Source organism: Atractosteus spatula, chromosome 11 (genome assembly GCF_055471065.1).
Source record: "Atractosteus spatula isolate fAtrSpa1 chromosome 11, fAtrSpa1.hap1, whole genome shotgun sequence".
Classification (NCBI taxonomy): Eukaryota; Metazoa; Chordata; class Actinopteri; order Semionotiformes; family Lepisosteidae; genus Atractosteus; species Atractosteus spatula.
The window spans coordinates 13,605,969-13,617,967 of record NC_142716.1 but is presented as its reverse complement, the minus strand read 5'-3'; the positions used below and the strand labels follow the sequence as shown (position 1 = coordinate 13,617,967).

General features: G+C 35.3%; 2 protein-coding genes across 2 annotated transcripts; one reads left to right on the top strand and one right to left on the bottom strand.

The window, feature by feature from the left end:
• The first annotated feature begins 2,335 nt into the window (after nt 1–2,335).
• dynlt5 (dynein light chain Tctex-type family member 5) lies at nt 2,336–6,084 on the top strand. The gene is made up of 4 exons (XM_088928264.1): nt 2,336–2,487; nt 3,647–3,738; nt 4,389–4,513; nt 5,881–6,084. Exons 1-4 carry the CDS (start codon nt 2,336–2,338, stop codon nt 6,082–6,084), a joined length of 573 nt encoding a protein of 190 aa, XP_088784390.1.
• A 1,767-nt stretch (nt 6,085–7,851) lies between these two features.
• insl5a (insulin-like 5a) lies at nt 7,852–9,190 on the bottom strand. Its single transcript, XM_088928257.1, has 2 exons — nt 9,019–9,190; nt 7,852–8,012 (listed from the first exon to the last, which is right to left on the bottom strand). The coding sequence occupies exons 1-2, from the start codon at nt 9,188–9,190 to the stop codon at nt 7,852–7,854; spliced, it is 333 nt and encodes a 110-aa protein (XP_088784383.1).
• Between the last annotated feature and the right edge of the window lie 2,809 nt (nt 9,191–11,999).

Sequence of the window (11,999 nt, the reverse complement as noted above, 5' to 3'; positions counted from 1 at the left end):
TCAATAATGCTTCAAGAGTAACTGGATATTGGAGGCCCTGGCATTGTATGATTTTGGTAAGTTGCTATGGTAAGTGTCCATGATTTTGGACAGATCATATGTGTACATATGTTATGTGTACTTGATACAGAGTTCTTTGTTTAAAATATTTTTGGAAAAAGCAGAAAAAGTTAATTACACATCTGTAAAGCACCTTTTCATTATACAGTATAAAGGGATTCCAAAGAGCTGCGTACCTCATGATCTTCATGTTACAATTATAAGGTCCTTCATCTTGGGGTTCGATCGAGGAAGAACGATCAAAAATCTCATGCAATCATTACTTCAGGGTGAAAAAGGAATACATCTCATGACATAGTCTGACGACAATGTTAAGTCAGAGAAGGGAGAGACGTCTACAGTATGAACAGAAATATAAGATAAAATACAATTTAATTTTTATACAGTAATAAAGACTTATAAGTGCTTGATTTATAATGTTTTTAATTGTTCCAGCTCTTTAATATTTTTGCTTTGAAACGTTGACTTGCAAAAGATGATGATCGAAATGTTTGTGTATAAACGGAAAATTGAATGTTTGTTTTTTTTTTGGTTCCCAGTTGAAGTTGTCTATCGATTCTCTATAAAACAGGTCTAAAGTAACTTTAGGAATTTTGTAAGAATGCAACCGAAGCTCTTAAATGGTAACAGTCATAATCATTGTAAATAGTATTCTTTAGAATTCTATATGGTGAATGACTTATTTTTATCCAGTATATAATTTAGCATGCAATGATTAATCTAGGGAATCCTGAAAGTAGGTTTTAAGTCATTATTTCAAATGGTTTGAAACAATTATGAAACATTTTAAGTTCACGAAAATCTGTAACGTTTTCAAAGATTCACCTATGAACTTCTCTTCAGTACTATACGCAAATCTCCAGTACTAGATAACCTTTCGCATTTAGGATTGTAATTCTACGTGCAAACAGCGAATGTTATCTGGGATACAAAGCTGTAACAAATTACAACAACGAAGCATTGAGGAAAACCTGAAACAATTTTCTACAAGGGCCTAAACTGAGGCTTTCATTGGTGAGACGAAGCTGAAGCTCCTCCTGTTTGGACTGCCTTAATCATAGGTAACTCCAGTGTCGTCAGGACAACCTAACGCTCCTGCTGTTTAGTGTGGTGTACAGTTCCTGTCTTCGTCTTGAAGTGGTAAGAGAACCTAAACCAGAATTGATATGCATTAAGCTTTTCAAAAGTATTGAGGTTGCTTGCTAACATCTGGGTACAAAACTGTGCAAACGCTCGGTTTCTGTTCGCGGAAACTGCAGCGTTCTATCGTTACTTGCTTAATTTCACAAGCAGACAAACAGCAGACAAAGTCACACTTAGTAGCAGAGTTGGTAATCCAATGAATGAAGCGAGTTTATAATATTCCGCCTCAATCCTTTTAAAGTAAAGAAGTAGCACAGAAGAATCCCCAGAGAAGTTATATCGTCCGGTACAATTTGCAAAACAATAAAAAAAAACGTATACTGTAATTGGGCTGTAAAACACAAGGCGTCCTGGTGCTATTTCCCCATGTAATGGAAGCTTAAGATTTCAGTCTCTGATTACCAATAGTCCGTGGATTGTTTACTTAACGTAACACTAAAGTTTCCATAATTAGAGATAATTAGGGTCTGTGAAACCACTGGATAAACCTTCAAATGTATTACACTTAAAACAGCTTAATTTGTGAGCATAAAACGTGTATAGTCCTTTTTTTCCAGTGCCACTTAAAATATACAGTTAAAATGTATTTTAGTTTTTTGTTCCAATGGTGTTTTTGGGGGGTAAAATTCAAGGTATCATATATATATAATGCTGAAGATATGGTCTTCTGCCAGGTTGTATGTGAATACATAAGTGCCGTGCTCCATTCCTCAAGGGCTACACTCTACCAGGGTTTATAAACTTCTCTCAGCCATTAGCTGCTAAAATTGTTCCATTTAAACTAATGATTTGTGCATTTGGTTAATTAAGCACTTAGGTAGAATACAAAACAGGACTTCAGGCTTGCAGTGTAGTTGACAACAACTCCTCAAAGATCATATTCTCCGCTACACGGTGTGTTAACCCAAGATTACCAGTAATTTCACCTTTTTGAAACCAGCAACCAAGTGAAATCCTTGATAAGATGTACGCCTTCTATTAGTCAGTCCAGTATGCTATCATGTCACCGGACAGATGTACATTGTGTCCTTGGCTTCTCTAACAACAGTATCACAGTGTAGAACAGCTGGATCATTTTCAAAAGCTTGTCTGTCCCTGCCTTTTCAATGTGATCTCTGTCTTGCAGGTGTGGATGCTAAAAGGTTTCCATTCAGTAGAGACAGGCTCAACAATGTCAGATGTGGCCAAAGACAAAGCAGCTCGCCTGCTGAAGAAGAGAGGCAGTATCTCTTCACTCAGCAGCCATGAAGTAAAAGCAAAGGAAACAACTGGGAAAACCAAAGAGTATGCATAATTTATGTATGACATTTTTGAGAGACACTTCTTTTTACCTGTAATAGAAATAGAAAGTTGAAATCAAACGTAGCAGTCAGCTGCTCCTGTGGTTTGCAACCAGAGAAGGTGCTTGCTGTGAGGGCATGTTGAGTTCTACGATCTAAAATCTTATCGAGTCTAGGTCCTGTCATTCAATGACCTCAAACAGTGGTGTACCATTGGCAGAACGCTAGCGAGGCCAGGGTTCAAATTAGTTGGCTGGAGTTCTTTCATAGATTTCAGCAAGACTCCTTGCAGCCTTGTGACACCAGTAAGGACTGTGCCACTCTTCTATTTGATACCTACTGTACTCTCCTGTAACAAAATGCCAATGGATTGATGAGTGGACTGGTCATACTGGTTCCATTCTTCACCCCTCTGGTCTTCTTAGTACCATCATCCATGGTCTGCTCTATATCTTGTTGTTGTATTTTATCTTGTGTATTCTTCTTATTTATTGTTGTTGTCATCCTGTAAAGCGCTTTGAGAAGCCACCTTTAAAGGCGCTATATAAAATAAAGCTTATTATTATTATTATTATAGGAGGACAGTTGCCCTTTTGTATGTGACCCATGTCAAACACAAATCGAATATGAAAGAGGGAAAAAAAGTTTAAAAAGCCACAGTAAATTTTTGTGGGTGGACATTCTATAAAAATGTATGGCAATGGGAAAACGTTGATTCAGGAATGTTTATCTGTTTGAATAAACCATGAAAATGACTATCTAAAAAATGAAAATCCTATCTAAAGAAAGTCTGTAGAATTTCTTCACTCAATTTACTTTATGCGTTTTAGTGGTTTTGTGTTTATACATCTGTATAGAACAAAAAAAAAAGTCCATATTGAAGTCCGATTTACTGCAAAACTATATAGAATTAGAGCAGCCTAAGTACAATATCATTAATTACTGTGCTGTCCTCACAGACCCCCAACAACTGCATATTATCTTAATCATTAATAGGAGGGGAGGGGAAACTACAGGACAATTCCAATTGGTTTAATAACAGGGAGTGGCAGCCAGCTCTGCAGTACCACAACAAAACAGCTTTCTAATGCACAACATGTCATTATTCTGGGCTTCCATGCTGTGACTATTAAATTCCCAATTGTTCACCCTGTATTTTCTAGCTCAGTGAGTACAGTGTCTTATATAGACGAGCCTGGCCATCATGATGACATTCCCAGACCTGCTGTGCAGATGGAAAACACCTATCAAATAGGTGAGGAGCATATTCACTAAATGTCAATGTAGTACTAGTAAGTAGTCTAAAGGATACGTTTAGAGTAGATACTAGATTTTCTAAATGAACTTGCACATCAAACCCTGGAATCGCTTACCATAGCACTTCGGATTTCCATCTCATTGGCAGCATTAGAAATTAGCTATTGCACACAATTCTGTTTTTGTTATAGAGAGTTATACAAATAAGAATTAGAAATAAACCAGGGATTCTCTGAGGCCTTTTTATATATGTTTTGGATGGACACTTAATTTTAAACTCAGTGACATTGTAGAAGCCATTGCATTTGAAGAAGCCAAGTATTTGTAATACATTACATGTCTGATCACTAAATTGTTTTTGCAATATACTGTAGACAGCATTCTTATAACACATGCAACCAATGTTAGATTTTCCTCAGAAGACGGGGCTTTTGAATTAGGAAATTGTTCAATCACACCAGGTAAACATGATTTGAAAACGCCAGTTGCCATCTGCTGCATGCAGGGAAAATTGCAGCTGTTTCTTCTGAGACATCATTAAAACAGAATTTTTTGATTGGTGCTTATTTTATAAATGGTGTGGGAGAATATGGCTGGATAGCTGTGGAACTCTATAATATTGTATCCTTGTTTATACTGTCCCAATAGGACCTATAAAGAGATTTCCAGTTGCCACCGTAAACAACATTTTAAAAGATGTGCTGACTAGTTATCTACAAGAGGAGAAGTATGAAGCAGAACTTTGTAGACAGATGACAAAAACAATATCTGAGGTAAGATTTTTTTTGTATTGCATGGAAAACTGCTTTGTTGATCAGATTTAAAGCTTACAATATTTACTGTACATACCAGTGCTCTTTCTCTAGTATTTGCCTTTGATATATAGCTTTAGAGAGAATTATTTCTGGTTGCATTCCCTGATGAAAGTGAAAGAATAACTTTTCAAATATGTTGTTTTTAAAAGACATTCATTCCTTTCAATTCAGATAAATACGATCTCTGTGCAACCTATTTTGGTTCTCTTTGCATGGAATAATATAGGTTTCTTTTGATGGAATGGAATGGAACTGACCACAAAATACTGTAACTGCTATACTAGTGTTGAAGGGGTTTATCACAAACCTATAAATATTATCACTAACCACAATGTTAATACTTATATTAATATCCTAAATCACTTGTCTAGTTTAGCCCATTGTGTACTTTTGTGTACCCATTTTTTACAGTATGTTAAGCATATTCTTTTTGCTTGCGGCATGGTGGTGCAGTGGTTAGCATTGCTTCCTCACGGTGCTGGAGCTCTGGGTTCACTTCTGGCCCTGGGGTGCTATCTGTGTGGAGTTTGCATGATCTCCCCATTTTCAGCTGCTCCAACAGTCCAAGAATATACTGATAGGTTAATTGGCTTCTGGGAAAATCGGCCCTGGTATGAATGTGTTTGTGTCTGTCTGCCCTGCGATGGACAGGTGTCTTGTCCAGGGTGTATCCTGCCTTGTATCCATTGCTTGCCGGGATAGGCTCCGGCTTCCAGGTGACCCTAAATTGGAGGAAGTGGGTAGAAAATGGATGGATAGACATTCTTCTTGCCTCATCCACTTTCTGGTGGGTGTTTATATGTAGTGTTAAAACAGGGCTCTAGAATGCAATAAAGCAAGCAAATAGCACAGGATATTACTACTAATAAGGAAATTAGTATAAGGAGGAATAAAGAGTGGTTAACATTTAGTGCTCATTACTCCTTCAATTGCTTATGATTTATTGCTTGCTTTAGAATTGATTATGCTACAGTATATTATGTTGACTGTTATACTTTTTGTAATATCATTCTGCAAGGGTGTAGTTAAGCATTAAAAGTTCAGTAATTGTTGGGGATCATCCAGAGGATGAATGTACCTTTGAATGCTATAATAGTTATAATAGGGAAATATTAAATCCTAAAACAATCATAGTGCTGCTTTGATTTCAAGTAGTCCTATTTCAGATTTGCTTCACAATGTCAATAATGGATGGGCTTGCTGTATAATATCCTCCTGAAAATGATTTGCAAAACAACTACTTTATATACGTTTATTTTATCTTGACCTGGATTAATATTAAACATCAACCCACTGTTTAACATTTTATAATTAATGCTTTTTAGGTGATAAAAGCCAGAGTGAAAGATTTAATGATTCCCCGATACAAGATCATTGTTCTCATCACCATTGGCCAACTGAATGACCAGAACATGCGCATTGGAAGTAGGTGTCTTTGGGACCCTACAAATGACACATTTTCCTCTTATGCTTTCAAAAACAACTCCTTGTTTGCTGTTGCAAATGTCTATGCTGTTTACTTTGAGTAGATTAACATTTTTTCATTGTTAGTATTTTGTAAGTAATAATGTGGGTATTTTGTACATTATTTAAATTATGTTATAAGAATATGTGTTATGAAGAGAATACGTGGTATGTGGATTAATCATGAGCTTGTTATGTTTAAGAAATAAACTGATAAATTGGCTTATGTCTTAAGTTATTGCCTCCCAATAAAAGTAAATGTTACATAAAGCAGCCCCAAATTTTGTCATATTGGAATTAACAATCTCTTGGTTCTAGGGTAAAGGATTGTTAAAGTTACAAAAGATGATCCTATTTTAAATTTGTAACAGCAAATATAATATGAAAGAATAATCTCTTGATTGTTAGAAAACCATCAAATGTTTGTGTTTTATGCCACTTGACTTGTTCTCCGTTTTGCTGAACACAGAGTAAGAGAAAGGTGTTTTTTCATTTCTGTTCTGTTTTGGTGTGATATCATGATTAAAAATTATATGTACTTTACCTTTCTGTTAAGTAGAGTTTGGTTTAGATTTGCTTTTACTTTACTGGAGTCATGTCAGACTAGAATGGGTTGAATGAGAGAGGCTGCTCATCTTGTGCATTTGATTGGCAGTAGTTTTTCCAAAAAAACATCTTTTGAAAGATCTTATTTTAGGCTGCAACGACACCAATTGTACAGTTTGTTCCAAATGCTGTACTTTTCTCTAAGAGGTGTGTCTCACTTGAATTCCTATATGCATTTGCACTTGATTTTTAGCTATCTTTTTTGAAGTACTGTAGAGCAGGCACTCTCAATGTCTGTATTACCATTCTGAATACATACAGTATCATTGTCATCTTATTTTAATTTAATTTTTCAAAACCAACATCTAGAGCCAGAATGAGCACCTCTTAAAGTCACAGAGTCCTGAAGATGTGTTTCAATTCATAAGTGTTCTAAAAGCACAGAACCTTTTCATATTCTGTTCAGTGATGTGTAGCTGCTGCATTTTTGTTGGCGATGGCATTTAAAACAAAATTTCAATTCAGTGTTGAGATGGTTGGTATGTATTCAAGCTTTATTGATTTGAGATTGTGAGTCTTCAGTCATTGACACATTTAGAGAGAATAAAATGTACAGTGCAGGATTATGTTTTGATTCAGATTTTCTTGGACAGCTTTAAAGGATATGCAGTATTATTTATTAGCTATTCATACCAAAAATACAGGACATTTAAAACATTCACATTTTAAGGCAAGTTTTCGGTAATTCCCTGATTTTTACCACCAAGTATAACTCCAAGAAATTATGATCTCAGTCAATGATGACTATATGTACTATACATGAACACTCATTCTTCTTTCTCATTTTAAACATCCCCCTGAGGGATTTAAAATTTAAAAAGATGGAAATAACACTTTTTAGCAGTGAATCTCTAAAATGCTTTTGCCTGGGTAAATGTGCCATTAATTGCAAACCAAAAAAATCTCAGTGAAGCACACAGACCTGCATCATAATGCACAATATAATCCATTTTGATAAAACGGCACAGACAGATTAACCATTAGAAGTGTATTTCTTATTAATGCTTTTTTATGACTTAAAATTTTTTGTTTAGACATGTGTTTCCTACAGATTCAACAGGATTTTCAACAGAAACTGATATGAAAATCATATCAAGAAAAATGTTTTAAGCAACACTAGTGGCAGTTTTAATTTTAACTTTTGTCTTTTTCAGGTGTTAATCAGGTCAGCAAAAGTCCTTTCCTCCATGCTGTTGCTCTATGCTGCTGTGGAGATAATCCTTCCTTCAGCACAGAGAGCTCAGGTCTTTCTTGTTACATCCCCACTGGCAGCAGGCTGTGGTGAGAAGCTGGTTGAGGTCTCGTCTGGTTCGGAGGCCCATAACGGGTTCTGCCAGTTCTCTGTAGCCCAGTGTCTCCAGGTTATCAGTGTTGTCGCTGGCCAAACCTGGACAATTACAGTACAGTGGAAAGAAGTGCATTGTTTCAAAGTGCAAGGCAGAGGAATATACTGTAGTAAATCCTTCATTTTATAAATGATGAAGATATCTATCAGTTTAGCAGCCATTTCGAATGTTTGTGCCTTTTTATTTTTTTATTTGCTGTTTATTGATGAAATCATAATTCATGTTTATACTTGTATTACACAAGTATACTTGTGAGGGCTTAAAACATATTTTTATAAGTTTTTCACAAACAAAAAAGCACATTGACAGGAACAGTTTAAACAAATCACACCAGACACTACACAAGACTACAGTAAATAATAGCCCAGCATCCATTTCCATTCTGTTAACAGATGGCATTTCATTAGTCTGAAAGTAATAGGTTCTCTTCTGTAGCTCATTTCGTCATTTGTTTGTGTTGTTTTTCAGCAGTCTAATGTTAATTAATTTTAATAATGTCAGGAAAAAGGTTAATGATGTTCAGCTGCTTGAAAACTGAATTTGGCACTAGTAATAAAGTATTTTATATGGTAAGAGCAGAATCTGACTGCTACTCAAAACAACTTTTAATTAAGTCCTTCATCGACAATGGAAATATATGGTATTGATAACATATACATTTAGTGGTCAGCAAAAGAAAACATGCAATATACTAAACCTGTTCTCAATGGCACAAAACAAATGCCGTACATTTTGTTTTTTAAATGCAGATCTGAATTTCAAAAAACTTTGTATAAAGAAGAGAGCTGTATAATGAAGCACATTCAAAGATCAAAAGAAAAACGTGAACTCTCGTGTATCTGGAAACTATGTTTTGCCAATGAATTTTAGACATTTTAATAGTTTTACAGGAAGCAGATTCATAGTTATTATATCCATTTTATTGATAAAGAATTTTATGATAATAGCCTGTACATTATACATGAATAAGTGAAAATATTCAGCCTTGCAATTGTGCCTTTACATTTAAATCCCATTTGTCCATATTAAATAGTTCAGTGGACTTACCCATCAACTCTTTTTCGTTCAGAATTCTTCTCCACCTTGAGCTGCCACATGTATAGATTACAGCTCTGATAAATTCTCTGCCACACAACTTGACAACCTTAACCTCACCCTGGACTTCAGCTGCTGAAGCTAGCATAACAAGCAGGAGTGCAGGCAAGATCACAGATCGCATTGTGTCTTGAGGAACTCTTTAACAACTGCAAAGAAAATGGTGAACTCGTCTGTCACTCGTGTTCCAACTTGAAGCTGGTCTGCGCTGCTGTCTTTAAACTCCGCAGTTTCTTTTCAATTTATACCCTGCTGTCTTGTTACTATTGGCTAAGTCCACCTCTGATTCTTTCTGTGTTCGTATTGCTTGCTCATTCAACTAAATCATTTTATGTTTTCCATAATGTTTAATGACGCCATCTGTGACTCGCAAAAGTCCTCTCATGCAATTATCATTTTACAACCTTAGCAAGGACTGAAATTGCACTCTTTATAGAATGCATCTTTTTAGGAAATCCAGGATTTAAGTACTAGATGATGCTAGTAGTATAGTTTTATTGGGGAAGAGGCCAACTTCTCTGTAGCCTGAATTGATTATTATTATGTTGAAGAAATCATTTTGCTGTATTATTGAGAAGCGGCTTGTTTTATTTCACTGTGTTGGGAAGGGCTCTGGTCTTGTTACTGTCTGTTACTGTTTTTGTGTTTAAAAAATCTAAAATAGAGTCAGGAAACCTTCTGATACCCCCTAGAAAATAGTTTGGAGTGTTGTATGTGCACTTCAGCTACACTGGCTGGTGGCTTAGGTGATTCTGCAGCCTAGAATAAACGTTCCAGCGAAGGATCTTTCTGTACATTTTTTGATGAGCTTGATGAAAGAAAGGGTGTTAGGTTGGAAAGGGAAAATAAGTGAAATGTGGTTCTTGCTGTGACAGGCGTGAAAGGCAAAATGTACCAAAACTGGGATACAAATTCTATGGAAAAGTCTTCCACAATTTTGAAATCCCTCTCCCAGATTTTTAATTAACCTGATTTAGCCCTCCCTGCCCACATCCTATGTCACTAGTTCTCCTTTGTCACCCTTTGCCTCATATTCTTGTTCTTTTCCTTATCCCCTCATGCACAGCCAAAATGTAGTTTTAATTCTTCTTTCTTTTTATTTTTCAGTATGTAATGCATTTTTACTTGAATAAATAATCATTTGTATTTGAACTTGCAGCTCCACACTTAACTAAATTCAAATAATACACTGTATTAAACACGGTTTGGATAAATATTTTTTATGACATGCTCTTCAATTATTAAGTGTTTGTTCTTTTTATTTATTTTTATTATACCGCTATCAGGTTTGAAACTCTAAATGCTCTCAAATCACTTGGTTCTTATATACATTCAGGGTTCCTAATATACAATATATACAGTATTAAATTAACATGTGAATGAGGGAATATCAGTACAACTTCTACCTTCACATCTGCTTGCATATTTTTCACTAAGGTTTTTTGTGATATTTGCATATTAACCAGCAAGAAATATTCCTGGTGACATATTAAATAAAAGTATAAGAAATCACATTTTACAGATCCATAATCTTTTAATGATACATTTCCACTACTAAAAAGTACCTGAAATTTCTACCAACAAAATACAGACACTTAATTGTGATAATTGAAAATTAAACATTCTAGTTATGTACAGTAGATAACTGATTGCATTTCAGGTATTCAACTTTTAATGTTTATCTTATTCAAATGTTGACTTTAATGGTTTTAAACACAAGCAGGACAGAACATCATACTGTATGATCAAAAAGTGCAAATTTATTAAATGAAATTAATGAAACTCAAATTAGTTAACATTGTTCTATATATGTTCATGAATCAGGGAACTACTTTTAACCTAGAAGCATTGTACTGTAGTTTGGTTAATAAGTTTATTTTCGTTTCTTGTTGAAATGTTCAAATCCAATTATTTAAAAATATTCTCTAAAATTATATATATATATTAATTCTGTGTAACCTGTTTTGTTTATAGTATGGTTTATAAGTGATCTAACTCTCAAAAGTAGGAAGTATTTAGCTAAGATTGTATTGTAAAAGAGTTAAAATTAATCTAACTCATGGGGTCATTACAGGTATTATTTTAGAGTACAAAAATGTCACTGACAGAGCCTGACTTGAAGTGCCAATAAGGGATGAAGGATGGTCACCAGTATACAGTATTTTCAAAACATCAGTAACAGCATGGTTCACCATTAACTTTAAGGTGAGCTTGGCATCAATGTCTCAAGCTTCTAATGATTCTACTACTTGGATCCTGAGCAATCCACTTTCATTCATCTTGGCAAGCCATGTTTCCCTGTAAGATCCAACACAATGGTTCATCCAGAAATAAGAAACTAAATAGTTAGAAACAAGAATGAGCCATTCAGTTAGTCTAGCCCATTTAGAAGTTAGTCACTAATTTTCTACATGTTGGAATCCTAAACCGAACCTTGGCTATTCTAAAAACATATCACATGTCACAGGCTGGTATATATTGGATAAGACACTATGGACTAGCCTGCCTGCCTGCATCTTGACTTCATAGGTTGCATAGAAATAGGGCTATCTATCATGGTTTCCACTGAAACCTGCACATTTGTGGATTACTATGGTAGTTTCTACTGATCTGTCACACTTTGAACACAGTTACACAACGCACTAGTGCCCAGCATTGTTGCTAGGGGTACATCTGGGACATTTAACGTATAGGACATCAGTGATATTTCTGGCTTACTGGGAAAAAGAACACAAGAGGCTGGCAAAGCTTTGGATCCTTGTGCTCTGGAGTATTCTGTCAGGTGTCCTTCCATTTTTTGTTAGATGTTGTTTGGTTAAACAGTAGAAAGGAATGAATGCAAGTGTTGTATACATTCTCCCTCACCTTTGATTTGTATTTCATGCCTTGTGGTTGCACAAACCACTATGTGAAAACCTCAAGTATTATTTCAT